Source organism: Cucurbita maxima, unplaced genomic scaffold (assembly GCF_002738345.1).
Source record: "Cucurbita maxima cultivar Rimu unplaced genomic scaffold, Cmax_1.0 Cma_Scf00043, whole genome shotgun sequence".
In the NCBI taxonomy this organism is placed as follows: Eukaryota; Viridiplantae; Streptophyta; class Magnoliopsida; order Cucurbitales; family Cucurbitaceae; genus Cucurbita; species Cucurbita maxima.
Window position 1 is genome coordinate 1,431,454 of NW_019272059.1, and position 14,593 is coordinate 1,446,046.

General features: G+C 36.1%; 1 protein-coding gene across 2 annotated transcripts in view; it reads left to right on the forward strand.

Moving 5' to 3' along the window:
* The window catches only part of LOC111470096 (phosphoinositide phosphatase SAC3-like), a 20,996-nt gene extending 6,678 nt beyond the window's left edge, over positions 1 to 14,318 (forward strand). The window contains exons 6-16 of one of the 2 annotated variants that reach the window (XM_023115572.1): positions 3,475 to 3,662; positions 3,739 to 3,836; positions 4,034 to 4,167; positions 4,317 to 4,421; positions 5,136 to 5,499; positions 7,732 to 7,853; positions 10,890 to 11,003; positions 11,685 to 11,876; positions 12,464 to 12,637; positions 13,500 to 13,599; positions 13,747 to 14,318. In XM_023115572.1, coding sequence (XP_022971340.1) covers positions 3,475 to 3,662; positions 3,739 to 3,836; positions 4,034 to 4,167; positions 4,317 to 4,421; positions 5,136 to 5,499; positions 7,732 to 7,853; positions 10,890 to 11,003; positions 11,685 to 11,876; positions 12,464 to 12,637; positions 13,500 to 13,599; positions 13,747 to 13,866 — 1,711 coding nt within the window. In that variant the 3' untranslated portion in view covers positions 13,867 to 14,318. The remainder of the gene's footprint in view (positions 1 to 3,474; positions 3,663 to 3,738; positions 3,837 to 4,033; positions 4,168 to 4,316; positions 4,422 to 5,135; positions 5,500 to 7,731; positions 7,854 to 10,889; positions 11,004 to 11,684; positions 11,877 to 12,463; positions 12,638 to 13,499; positions 13,600 to 13,746) is intronic. The other variant, XM_023115573.1, reaches the window with a different exon arrangement.
* The last annotated feature ends 275 nt before the right edge of the window (positions 14,319 to 14,593 follow it).

A 14,593-nucleotide genomic window follows, 5' to 3' on the forward strand; every position in this document is an offset into this window, starting at 1 on the left:
AAAAAAAAAAAAAAAAAAAAAAAAAGACCAAAAAGGGAGAAAAATAAAAAACACCAAAAAGAGCCAGCAACAACCTAAAAAAGGAACCAAAAGCACCATAAAGAAAAACCAAAATACAGCATTCGGGCAAAAACACCATAAGAAAAAACAGCAAGCTAATTTAGCCGCAACATGGTCACAGCTTTTCTATTCTGGAAAATCTGATTAGAACCAAAACCCTAACTCAATCAGTGAAGCTTTCATCGCTGCCGATCATCCATTGTGAACAAGTTTCATTTGGAGCCTTTATAGTTATCGTCACCATGACCAATTTTCGTTCAGGTTGTGAAAAAAAAAAAGGAAAAAAGGAAATCTCGAAGTCTTTGAAGAGATCCACCAACATTTACCTGCAAATTGCTTTTGATTTGGATATTCTTTTGCATTCTGCCTATGCTACTGCTAGAATAGTCCCGCAAGTTTTATGTTTCTTCTTTCTTCCGCAAGAATAGTTCTGCAAGAATTTCTGTCCTCCCAGCCCATATCCATTCGGCAATCAGCCGCAATCCCATTTCCAGCCACAATCAAAGTCAGCCCATATCCATTATGCTTTCAAATCCTGGACATAACCACCAAAGCTAATTCCATACAGCAATTATCATATTACAAAATTCCATACTGCAAGCTAATTCCACCCAAAATTCCTAACATTAGCCGTCATCGACTATTTTTCAAATCCAAAACCCTTAGTAAACAATTGAACTTAAGGAAAGGAGGGGTCCGAACTAAGATCTCCCAATTCTTCAAGGTGGGGCTTCATTTCTCGGATGGAAGAATCATATGACACCTTAAGAAAGACAGCTATGGAAAGCATACTGCCATGGATGCTCTGATCTACTTAGGTGTTGTTCTCAGATACCTTGTTCCCTTGTTCCTGAGGTTTTTAAATTTGCATGGAAACACATGACAACAAGAAAAACAGGATAAACTTAGGCATGTTCTTCTAGCTGCGAGGAATGATGAGGAGCTCGAAATATTGCTTCAAGGAGTCACCATTGCAGGCGATGGAGGTCTTCCAAACATTAATCGATTCTCCTTGAGAAGTGAGTACTGGAGAGGCAAACAACACCTATGGATGTGCTCCAATCAGAGTGAGTACGAGAGAAGTGAATGGAAGTGCTTCAAGAGGAGTGGGCACGAGAGAGGGGAGCAGAGAGAGGGGAGCAGAGAGAGGGGAGCAACGCCCGTGGAAATGCTTGAAGGAGAGTGTTGAAGGAATGTTTTATGAGTTAGTATTCAAGCTGAGAATGAATGATATTTATTACTCAGCTTGAGAGGAAGTGTTGAAGGAATTACTTTAATTTAAGGAATATTTGTGTAGTCTCATTAAATAAGGGTAGTGGTCTAATTCAATCTAGGGATTTATTTAGATTTATTGGTAAGATTTATTTAGATGAGATTTATTGTTTCCTATATTTAGAGTCTTTCCCTATTATAAAAGGCACATGTACCTCTTGAAATTAAATAAGAAAAACAACAAACTAATTTAGACTTGCAACAAAATTAACATAGTATCAGAGAACCAATAAAACCCTAGTTGCCACTGCCATCACCACCGTTGTTGCCTAACTACCATCATCAACTACTCTCACCTTTGAAGATCTCTTTATGCATGGCAACTCCACTGATGCACCTTCAATTGTCTCTCTCTCATTGCACGGAAACTCCTCGTGACAACAACCTTAAAAAGTCATGGACTCCTCTGCATTTCCTTCGCGACTCTCTCATCTCTCACCACTGACGAATGACTCCTTCAACGCTAACACCAACACCTCCATTGCCTATGCTTAGCTCTACCATTGATGATCCTATTTGTCGATGGTTTTTGATCTATATCGTCTCTAACTATTGTGCTTTTCATTTGTCTTCTTCTCTTATCTGTTGATTAACTTTTCTCTAATATGCCTTCTTCAAAATCTAATGAGCCAATCTCCAATGGTCAAGAGGGATACAATTCATCATCAGTAGAAGACATTGGGTGGTAGGTTGGAGACTTATTCGGTTTGTGTGGCTCTTGCTAATGTCTGGTGGAGAATCTATTGTGATTTTCTCTCTTCAGTAGAAGACATTGGGTGGTAGAGTTATGGGCTTGGTGACAGCCTAATAGTGTCAATGAGGAGTGCAACCTTTTTTATCTTTTGTTGGTGAATGGGAGGTTTACATGGTCAAAGAATAAGGCTTGTGTAGAATTGATAGTTTTTATTATCTAATTTGATGCCTTCCTTAATGTGAGACAATTTTTGTTGCCTAGAGTAACGTCAGACCATTGGCTGTTATGTCTTGCGTCTTGATTTGGATCTCTGAATAGGGGTTCTGCCCTTTTAGGTTTGAGAACATGAGGTTGGTTCACCCTTCCCTTAGTGTTCTGTTCTTTCTTGGTGGTGAGTGGAGGTTTTGGTTGGGGAAAGGGTTTCACTATGGGAGAAAGTTGCAGGCTCTTAAAGGGGTGTTAAATCCTGGAATTGAGAGAGGGCCGTTTCTCTAGCAACGAGTTTGATCTATCTTTTAATGCTTCCGTCAGCCTTGCACTTCAATTTAAAAAACCACTTGCATCCCATAGTTTGTTTCCCTCTAGGTAGATTTGTCACTACCGTGTGTCATTGTCTATGTTTGACTATAATGGCAATGAAAAACACAGACGTAGCAGTGAGCACAAGTTGACAATACTTGTTGGATTAGTCAGAAATGAGAGGTGGGAATGTCTATCTTTGTAAAGAGCTCATGAATACAAATGATAATCACATAACCAGGCAGGCATGGTGGTCGATGAGGAAGATAAATATTGATGACGTGAATGATTCTGGCAAGTGTTAATGCTTTTGACACTTTGGAGAAGGGTATAACTTGAAGGAGGAGTTGGTTTCTAGAGATTGAGGGCACTGTTTGATGATGATGTTAGTGTTTCGATAGTAGCGTTGATAACAACAGCTAGGGCTCCAACGATAGAGTTTTTTAGCCCAAACAGCAGCTCTTTGTATCATCTAACTCCAAGGCTCATCAAACTGCTCCGTTACCATTATCAGAAGCCAAGTAGCTGAAGTATATAGAAATATAAAAGATCATGGAATTACAATATAACTTCCCAGTAAACAAGGTACTTGGAATCTCGCCTCTGCCTAAATCAACTAAAAATTGATCACCTCTCTCCATTCCCAAGTCTTCTATTTATAACAAACTCCTAACAGTCTGTCTTACTAATTACTATATTATCCTTGGCTATTTAGTCCTTGTATACTGTGATGTCCACAATTTCCTTGTTCTAATTTGTTTCTCATATGCTTTGCAATACATTATCTATTTTGGTGTCTGGGTTGATGCAGAGCTTTGCCACCTGAAACTGGAATATTGTTTCTTTAAACCTTCTGTGGATCAAATGCTGCCAATTTAATCAAATTATTTCAGTTTGTTTTGGTTCACTAAATGAAGTCTATCTTGTAGGTATTTGAAACGAGGTGTGAATGAAAAAGGTAGAGTTGCAAATGATGTCGAGACTGAACAAATTGTTTTTGAGGATGTCCCTGAAGGGGTTCCTATGCATCTAAGTTCTGTTGTCCAGAATCGTGGCTCAATCCCTCTTTTCTGGTCACAGGAAACTTCGCGCTTGAACTTAAGGCCTGATATTATATGTATGGCCTTAATTCTGTTGTACTTATTTTCAATTAGCCCTTGCATTGTCCTTTGAACTAGATTTTGTTTTTCCAGTGTCGAAGAAGGATCCAAATTATGAAGCAACCAGACTTCATTTTGAAAATCTTGCTAAAAGATATGGCAACCCCATAATTATATTGAACTTGATAAAGGTACTTCGTTTAAATTGATATATTTATGCTCTGATAATACTTGCATGGATAGTTGGCATGCATTGGATGGAAGATGAATTACGCTGTGTTATGAACCCAAGTGAGGGAGAGAGGAAGAATACTTGGGTCTGTAATTGTTTTCAGGTCCATGCTTTGAATTAATCAGTCACAAGGTATTTCGCTTTTTGTGAAAACAGACCCGTGAGAAGAAGCCACGAGAATCTATACTTCGTGCAGAGTTTGCTAATGCTATTGACTTCATTAATAAGGAACTTTCCGAGGAGAACCGTCTTAGGTTTCTTCATTGGGATCTGCACAAGCATGCTCGGAGGTCTGTGCCTTGTAGTATGAGTTTAGGAACTTGTCTAGAATTTTTCGTTGATTTTTTTCTTCTTGTGGCATTCTATTTGTTTTCCTTTAGTTATTTTTATCTGGAGAAAGTCTAACTTCAGTTTTAATATTTCTCCTTTCAACTTCCAGTAAAACCACAAATGTTTTACAGCTTCTGGGGAAAGTGGCTGCTTTTGCATTGACACGTACAGGATTCTTCCATTGTCATGTTACTCCAGCTTTAAGATCTGAAAGGTATTCAATTTTCCCGATATTTGTGTATTTTTATTCCTTGATTCAATGACTTTCTTGGCCATTTTTATGATACAAGCATATATATGAACTTTAAACTTGAATACCTCAAGTATCTCATCCTCGTATCAATGAAATCCAGCAGAGTACTTCAAATCAGAAGTCATGATATGTATCCATTATTTGCTATCTTGTAATGTCGCAAATCAATTCATTACTTGATGAAATAAAATCCATTATGGAAGGTCGTGAAATACGCTGTTTTGTACTCGAGGCATATAATAAAAGAAAGTTGATCCTTTTATCTGCAGCTTCCAACTTGATACTAGTCAAATAATCTGATATGCAGTCATCTTGGCTGGTTATGTGGATTTTCTAACATTGTTCATAGTTCCTGTTTCTGTCCGCTAACATGCTCCATGCATGCCTACTATATTTAATCTATTTGGCCTTATCTGCAAAGAAGGTTTACCGGTGACCAAAATTAATATCTACATATGTTTGGTAGAAGTGATGGGTTGGTTACTGTTCCTGTGGATATGTATACTTTTCTTTTCCATGGTTCTGATTTTGAGTTGGTGGTTTATCTCTCTCCCTCTCAATGTAAGAAATGAATGAATATTTTAAACAATGAATTCAGTGTGGACGGGGATGGTGTCACTTCTTTGGTCTTGAGTCTTTCCTGGTGACAAATTTTATAAGAAAACCATCTTGCAGGAGTGAAGGAAATTGTAGCTTATCTTCTCAGTTGCATTCAGACAATGATATTGAAGATGCTGCTAGCATGGAAAAGCAAACAAGTGTCGAAAATCTTGCTTTTAATGGAAATTGCGTTATAAAACAGCCAATATTCCAGAGTGGGGTGCTGAGGACCAATTGCATAGATTGCCTCGACCGTACAAATGTTGCACAATATGCATATGGGCTTGCTGCTCTTGGACACCAGCTTCATGCCTTGGAAATCTTAGATTCCCCCAAAATTGATCTTGATGCCCATTTGGCTGACGAGTTAATGGGATTTTATGAGAGGATGGGTGACACACTCGCACACCAGTATGGTGGCTCAGCAGCTCACAATAAGGTATGTTGGATTGCTGCCAAAGTGCTCCCGACGTAGGAAATAAAATTCTATCTTTTCCTCCATTATTGACCTTTCATTGAAAAAATAAAGAGAGACTAATGTTGAAAGAATACAACCGCCCCAAGGGAGGGAAGAAGATGACAACATAAAGAACAAGACCAAAATGAGAAAACAAATACAAAGGCCTAAAGAAGAAAAGCAGGGCATAACCCATTCATGAAAATAAACGATAAAGAAGGAAAGAAAAAACAATCCAAATGATAAAATCCAGCAAAAGGCTTTAATAGAGAGCTCCAAGATGAGGCCAAAAGACAACAAAATGACAACAAAGAAAACATCAACAGGTGTTCATAGAAATTATTGGCAGTTAAATAGAATCCTACTGCATCAAGACCAAACAAGAATTTTATATACCAAGCCCAAAAAACTTTACAAAATATTTACTTACACCTATAAATCTATATGTTCGATGAAACTTGAAAGAGGAATATCTCTAAAACCTCTTATATGGACGTCAAAGACAAGAAGTAAATTAAAACCTATCTTATGGTCGACCGACCATGTTCATTTCTTACTGTCAAATACCCTAAAAGATTTTACTCTAAGCTATCAACCCAGGTAATAGGCCAACATGTGCTACAAAAATAATTCCTCCAGTTTGTATAAATCATAAAAGAATTATGGTTACAAAAATATTTGGAGGAAAGAGAAAAATGAGACAAAATATGATAGAATAGTTGCGCTATTATCTTATAAATAAGGGACGAGATTAATATACTCATATTTACAACAGTGTACAAGCTTTAACACTCCCCCAAAGTTGGAGTGTATATGTTAATTGTGCCCAATTTATTACAAAAGAAATTTATTTGCACTCTATTTCAGTTTTTGACTCAACTTACAAAATTAGATCCCTAATATCTTACAAAATTAGATCCCTAAACCCTAAACCCTAAACTTGTTACATATCCCATTGGCATCATATTTTGTTGTATTTTCTGACGAATTAATGACAATCAAGTTTTAGTTCAAGTTCATTATGTTTGGTTTGCTTGTGAAATGTTGGGTTGGACCTAATATGAAGAGCAACCTCACTGTCATACCACAACTTGATTGGAATTGCTGCATTGAAGCCTAACTCAGTAAAAAAAAACTGATATATCTACCAGGGGTAAACTTCAGTTCGGTTCGCTCAATTAGATTTTGGTATTTGACATCAAACCAATGTTCAAACAAGGGAAAATTGAATTTCAATTGAAGCAGTTGGTTCAGTTTTATTTGGTTTGGTACTCTAGGTTTGGGTGTGAAAGAGGGTATGCCATTATGAATCAAATGAAAGGTTGGAGAAAGACTCTCTTCCAGTAAGGAAGAAGTAAAAAGTAAATACTAACATAAATATATATCATTAATATACAAGTTATACTTACAATATAAAAAGAAATCCAATAGATTAGTTAAATGTTAATCATCTCGATGTTATCCTTTTTCTTCAATCAAACTGGGGGGCTTTATGCAATTAATGTGTTTAGGTAGGAAATATTGGAATCCCAGTGGAGTTTGTAATCTTTGACATCCTTGTAACTCTTTACTTGCCAATAAAAAAAAAATCCCCCAAAAAGAAAAGGTAATGTTGAGGGATATAAATACCTACTAAGACTGGGACTATGACATTTGTATCCCTTTTGAACATATAATATCCTAATGAATGTATTTCGTGGAATTAGGGATCTAATTTTGTAAGTTGAGTCAAACATTTCAAATAAAACAAGTATAGCCAAATGCTTTTGATTTGTTAGGGAGTAGATACTTGGTAAAAATAAAATATAATGCGGGATCTTATCAATGTTATCATGAAACAAGCTGTGAAACTTGTAGAAGCGCAAAGATGCTCTGGAATGTACATTTGAAAGCAGTCGTGGTCTTGATGAAACATATCTGTTATTTCTTTCTACAGCTTCATTCGTCTGGATTTTTTTTTTTTTTTTTTTTAAGTTAAGCTGACTATATAATGCAATGAGATGATTTTATTTATTTATTTTTCACTAAAATATTATATTTCAGCAGTTCTATTATTCCCTTTTTGAATTCCTTATTTACTGTGCTTCCACGCACGAATTGAAATATCATGCTTTTTTGTTTTCTTCTTGATCTGAGGAATAATTCTCGTTGGCAAAACTGTGAAGGCATCATTTACCATCTTTCTAAGTCTTCTACATCTTGGGTGCCAAATAGATATTCTCCGAAAGAAGGGGACAGTGGAAAGCAGCGACACAGTCTCAGGAGTTCTTCAGAACTCTTCAAAGATATTACAGCAATGCCTACATGGATTCAGAAAAACAAGATGCTATTAATTTGTAAGTTAATCGATGAAAAGTTTTGTTTCTAAAAATAAAAAAATAAAAAAAAAAAAATAAATAAATAAATAAATTGAAGTGTACTGTTGAGCTTGGTACTTCGGTCCAGCAATGAAGTTTATCCAAGAGTCAAGGTGCCTTGGTCAAGGGGAGAATTCAGATATTTCCTCTGTAGATTTTCTCTTTTCGTCCAATTGATCACTCATTGTTGTAGACTAAATTATCACATGGCATGTTAATATATAACTGTGTGAATACATACACACACACACACACACACACATATATTCCATTGGTTTTAGCTCCAGATTGTATTTAAATTTTAAAAGAAGATATACTTAGTAGGATAGTTGAAGTAGCAATAAAATTTTGGTAGCAGCAATAAAATTTTGGTCTATAGTCAATGGCTTTGCAGAAACCAGATAATAATTGTTTGGATTTTAGAGGAAGAGAAGTGATGTATGTCTCATTTGATGAATGGAATTTGCTATATGCGCTTCTTTATGGAGTCTAATGCAGTCATTGTGAGCAAGTATGGACCACACCCCGTTTGAGAGGGTCTCATTTGTTGGTTTTAGGTTTTCTTATTTGAAATCCTTGAAAAGCTATTTGTTCAAGCTTCCCCTTTCTTTCCATGCATGAAATCTCCTATCCGCTTCTCTACAAGGTCAATTTTCTTCCTTTAGACCGGGTCAAGCCTTAAGGACCCCCTACGGATCATGCACTGGATCCATCCGGCCCGGAATCCAATGAACCGATGGTTAACCCTCTTTTTTTAGTGCTTTCCATAGAGAGGGAAATTCACGTTTTTTCCTTAGAAGAAAGGTCTTCAAAGCCTCTTCATTTGAATGAGAATGATGCAAAGATTTAAAACTGAAGCCTCCGAGGGTAAGAGCGCAACTACTAGGGCACAATCCAAACTTGGGGCCTGTTCCATTGGGGTTGGCTTAAATACTTATTTTTGGGACGATTGTTGGGCTCTTTGCACCATTTTCCCATGTCTTTACCCACCTTTCTGCTATCAGGCTTCATTCTATGGCCTCGATTTTTCTTTTTTTGAAGAAATTCCAACTCATCATCAGCTTGGGTTTCTGTTATCCTTTATTAGATGGGGAGATGACAGATGTGTCGGCCCTTCTTTTGCTCAGGAGGGACTCATGTTTGCACCCGTAAGACTAACCTTTTTTGGATCTCTAACCCTTCTGGAAACTCTTCTTGCAAATTTCTCTTCCAAATCTTATGCAACTCTTTATCCTGCCATTGAGCCTCTTCGTTCTTTTCTTGTACGGAGGTTAATACCCCAAAGAAGGTCAACTTCCTTGCTTAGAAAATTTTGCGTGGGAAAGTAAGTAAATTCCTTTTAATCGCATCCAAAGTCATCCCTTCTTTTAGCTGGGGTCACATTGGTGCATTTTGTGTAGAGGAGCATCGAAGATTGACAGTATCTTTTGATGTTGTTTGTTCACTTAGTTGATTTGCGTCCACTTTTTGGAGTCATTTGGTATCTTTTGCATGTAGTCGTGCTTTCAATCCTATGATGGAGAAGGTTCTTTTGTATTCCCGTCTTGGGATAAGGGATAGCCCTTTGATAGACTAACTTCTTTGCTATTTAGCAATGACTAGAGAGAAATAGTAAAATTTTCAAAGAGGTTGAAATATTTTGGGTAGAGGTTTTGGATGTCAATAGATTTCATGCCTCTTTTTGGACTTTTGCAATAGGGATTTTTGTAATTGTGTCAGTTAGGTCATATCATATTGGATTGGAGTCCTTTTCCATAGCTTTTGTTCAGCTCCTTTTGTTAGCCTTTTTTTTTTTTGTGTGTGTGTGTGTACCCTTGTACGTTCTCCAAGTGATAATATTCTCTTTAAATTATCCCCTCTATCCTATTTGAATTGTTCCTTCTACAGTTGAGGATTGAGTATGTGCTTCCCGTTCGAATATGGAATCTGGAATCTTTATATCACTACTCAACCCAAAAACGTAAGTGGATAGATTATGGGAAATTTTATTGTATCAACCCTTTAATCCTCCCCCTCACTTGTGGGTTTGAAAATTTGTAGAAGGCCCAACTAGTGGAAACCGATATTAATTGGAGAGGAAACAACTTTACAAGTGTTTGGGTTCAAACATAGGACTCCTTGGTTTGATACCATGTTACTTCATTGCAGTCTTTAGAAGATAAGGGTAGAAGATGCCGATAACATATATTCAAATTTTCTATTTGTTCCATATCATTCATAATTTGTCAGTGCTCTGCATACTTTATACTCACATTATTGGCCACATTGTTTGTGTTCATAAAATTGTCCACGATTTTTGTGTTTAATTCCTCGGCAGTATTTGAAATCTTCTGTTGACATCATGCTTCAAGTATTATAATGTTACTATACGCTCAAGGATGGTTATTACACTCCATTGCTGGGTTTGCTTGGTCTGATCGTTTTGATTCTGCTTGTTTGAATACTACTTCATGGCGTTGTCTCCGGCCTTTTGCTGGGTTTGCTTTATTTGATATTAGCCACAATTGGCATGTTTTCATTCCTCCTTTGTAGCTTTCTTACTTCTGATTTTTTTTTTTCCTTTTTCAAGTTCGTAGATTTTGAGTATTAGTCTCTTTTCATTAATTCAAATGAAAGTTTTGTTTCTTTAAAAAACAAAAGTGACTGCTTAGTACACAAAATAAAACCTAGTCGTGCAATAAGAAAATGTGAGCTTATTAATTGTGATAGTTGCTTAGAATAGTATGTATATGTGAACAGTGAGTCCTTCACCTGTATGTACAAGATCCTTGTGAATTTGATTAAAGTTTTAATTGCATTTTTTACTAAAGAGAAAATGAGAACATGCTGCTGGGTCATATCCACCACGTTGCGAGATATGGCTAGGTGATAAAATTGGCACATAAAGCTTACTCACCACTTGTTGGAAGACAATTTTATCTTAAACTTAAGACTTTCATACTAACAACAAAGAGATAGATATTCATTAAATCATGGATATCATGTAATTTTTAACAATTATGAAATAATTGTCAGATTTCTGGGATATTTTCTACCACAAAAGGACAAACCTGCACTCTGGGAACTAGATTCAGATCAGCATTGTAAAGTAGGGAGGAACGGGCGAATCTATGCAGAAGAAGATGGAAGGTAAACATTCTATCCGGAAATTGCCTGACGGCTATTCCATTTTCTTTTGACTCTAAAAGATAGTGTGGGAATCCTCCTTTTTTATTTTTACATTTATTATTATTTTTCAGTTATTATTATTTTTTTTAAAAAAAACTGCTGCTCAACTCCATAAATGTATTGATTATTTTCTTGTTTTTGTGGTTTTCTTTGTTCCTTCTATGCTGTTGACCCGAATATTTAATTAGATGGGTTAGGATAAATATCATTATTTTCACATTTTTTATACTTACCTTTACTCATGGGTTTAAGATACAAATACAAGGTCCAACCATATAAAAGTAAAGAAGTAAAAAATGTAAAGGATTTAATTATAAAACATTTTTATGGAAGATATCTTGAAACCAGCTTGAGGGGAGGGTTGGTTATTTCTTCTTTAGTTAATCAATATTTTTTTGTATTTATTATATCATATTATTTTCTGATCTATAAATGGGTGGTTCCTCCCTTTAAAAAACTAATTTCTTCTCCAAGTGAATACACCGAAATATAATTTTCTCTTGATATTTTAGATATAAATCATAAGTGAAAGTTCTCTAGTTCACTATGACACAATATGCTTTCTTCACGATGCTTTCATTGGTTCCTCGTATATATTATGTTTGTTCTTGTTCGACTGAGTTATGAGAGTCTGATGTTTAGGTCAGCATTCAAGAGATCCTTGTCAGATGGTAATATTCTCCACGAAAATTGCTCACCAATGTTATCTACAAACAGAAGGCTAGAAAAACATTCAAATTCAGTATTATCCAGACAATCGCGAGGAAGTAGCAAGGTTCTTTTGGAATCGTCTCCAGAAACATCCTCTTCTGGAAGTGATATAGCATTGTCAAGGTTTGTTACCACCATCTCTATTGTCACGTAATTCATAGGCTCCCTTCTCTTGAGATTTATGCAACAGTTCATTTTTACCAGAAGGTTAGATGCATCTTCATTAGACCAGAAAAGAAGAAGAACCACAATGTTGCTGAGTACCGTTTGCATTTGTTCATGATTTGATATGCAATTCTAGGTGGTAGTTGTATCTGGGATTTTATATGCTTGGGGGCATGATTATTATTATTATTATTGAGTTTGTGTTTAGATTCTATAGGCGAAGCCTATGAGATTGAAAATTGTAAAAATTAATGTGTCGTCTGTGAGGAGGAAGTTTGCCATTTGTGATTTTACTTTCTCAGCCCATGGGGATAACAGATGGATGCCTAAAAATGATAAATAGCTGTGTTTGTTTTGATAGAATTTTCCACATGGATTTGATATAATTACAAGAAAATGAACATAGACTTCTTATTTTCATCCCAAATCTCAGCAGTTTGACCCCAATTAAATTGTTCTCTATATTCTACTTGATATCTTTCGGGCAGTGAGCAGTGTTGTTGATAATGATAACTGAATAGTGTTTGTTGAATGTCTTAATGTAGGTATACTCCCTCGATGCCTCAGCGGCGAATTTTTGGGACCATTCAAAGAGAAAGAGGCTTTGAAGGTAACCATATTTTCTTTTCAGAAGGGGACGCTACGAGTTGCTCAAACTTTGTTGACCTGGACTGGCTTTCATCCTCTGGGAATTCATGTGAGGAGGAGTCATTTGAGAGGTAATCATACCACAAAGTTGAATATTTTATAACGGGAATATCCGACTACAGGGAATAACAAACAAAATAGTGAGACAATTAAATCCTCTACCACAAAGCAATCGAAACAGGACATAAATAGTCTCCCCTTCTACAACGTAGCAAATGAGGTCAATAATAGCAACAAAGTAAATAGAGTAGAGAAAGAGAGAAACATTATACTAGTTCGATCCAAACTTTCAATTGCATTCAGTGTTCTGTAACTCTAAGTTCTACTACGTGGAGACTATAAATGACCCTCACCTTACTCTACAAATCATACTTCAAGAAACCACGACAATGGATACCTTGACTTCTAAGCACCACAAGAATGAATACCTAGAGAATTACAGATAAATAAACCTTCAGACCCACAAAATATTGTTCTGCTGCACGTCACTCTAATGTTCAACACCTACACCAAAGAAAAACCTTAATTAATAAGAACTGATTAGAATTGATGCACTAGAGGGATCAATATTGTGGCGTTGAGACGATATACCGAATGTCTCAACGCTATGAGTGTAGTAGCATGCTTCTTTCCGCTTCTTGCGATAACATGTAATGCTCTCCACAGCATTTGGACTCTGTCCTCTTGGTTTTGCTAGCTCTGCAACGTTGTTTTGGCTCAATAATCCTAACATAAGAATAGTTTCCGAAGTCAAAAGATCTTGATTTATAATTTGTCAAAACTTCATATTTCCGGACGGTTATAGTTTTCTTTTACTTGTATTCTCTGGTGACTTTGAGAATAATTTTTTCTTTTAATTATGATCTTGGCTTAGGACTAGGTCATTGCATTATGATGAGTGAACTCAGACTTCTCTTTTTCCAATGATTATAGGTCCTATGCGTCCAACTCTCCAACTGCCAGAGAGTCGTCTGAAAATGTTATCACTGGAGAATCGACTCCCTCTGTGAGTGAATATGGTTCAAGCATGAAGGTAATTCACTTTTGCGTTTTTTGTTTCCGTCTACGTGTTATGAACCATTCATTCAGATTTTTATATCTATTTTCGATTGAAATAATAACTTGTTCTTCTTAGCTTGCTTTATAAATGAAGTATTTGTCTTGGTTTTGAATGGTGTAGGTAATGGAGCAGAATGCAATGGAAGTTTCCCAAGTGAACACACAGAAACTCAACGTTGTGGAGGAATATTCAGAGAACTTTGTGCAGTGGGTGAAATATGGGGAGACCCTCTGTTATTGAAGCCTTTCTCACAATCTATCCCTATTCTCACCATCATGACACAACGCTGCCAAAATACAAGTGCGTGCCAACGGGTGAGCAGAAACAAACTCTGGGGGAGCACTGGTTCTTCCAAACCAACACTCATTCCTCTTCAAACATCCACTTCATTCCCAACTACAAAAATGGTAAATAGTGAACCTCTAAATCTGAAAATAATAATAACAATAATTCTTTTGGAGCACAAATTTTTTCCTCCGATGCTAGGCTATGGGCATCTCTAGGTAAAATTATGTAAATATTTCCCCTCTTAAAATCGTGCTTAGAACACTGCAGATCCATGATTCTTTTTATTCAATGTTATTTTGGGATTTCGATTTTGTAACATCGTGCTCTAATTGATTGGAAAAGTTTTTGAAATGTGTTGTAAACTATAAATAAACCTCTCCAATTTGGATTTCTCCATTTTATTCCTGTTGCTCTCAATGCCAATATCACAAACTTGTATGAGAATTTTCACAGCACATAATTTGCGAGGGATACCATATTTTAACCCTCGAATCCTATTTATATGGATATAATCATTCTAGAAAAATTTGATCATTTACTAGTTATTTGTAACTACATTTGGTTCAAACATAATGAATTTCATGGTCAATTTATACAAATTAATTGGCAGTTCATCAAATAATTTAAAGTAGGTTACATCAATACTGGAAATTACGATCAACTACCTGGATGAAATGAT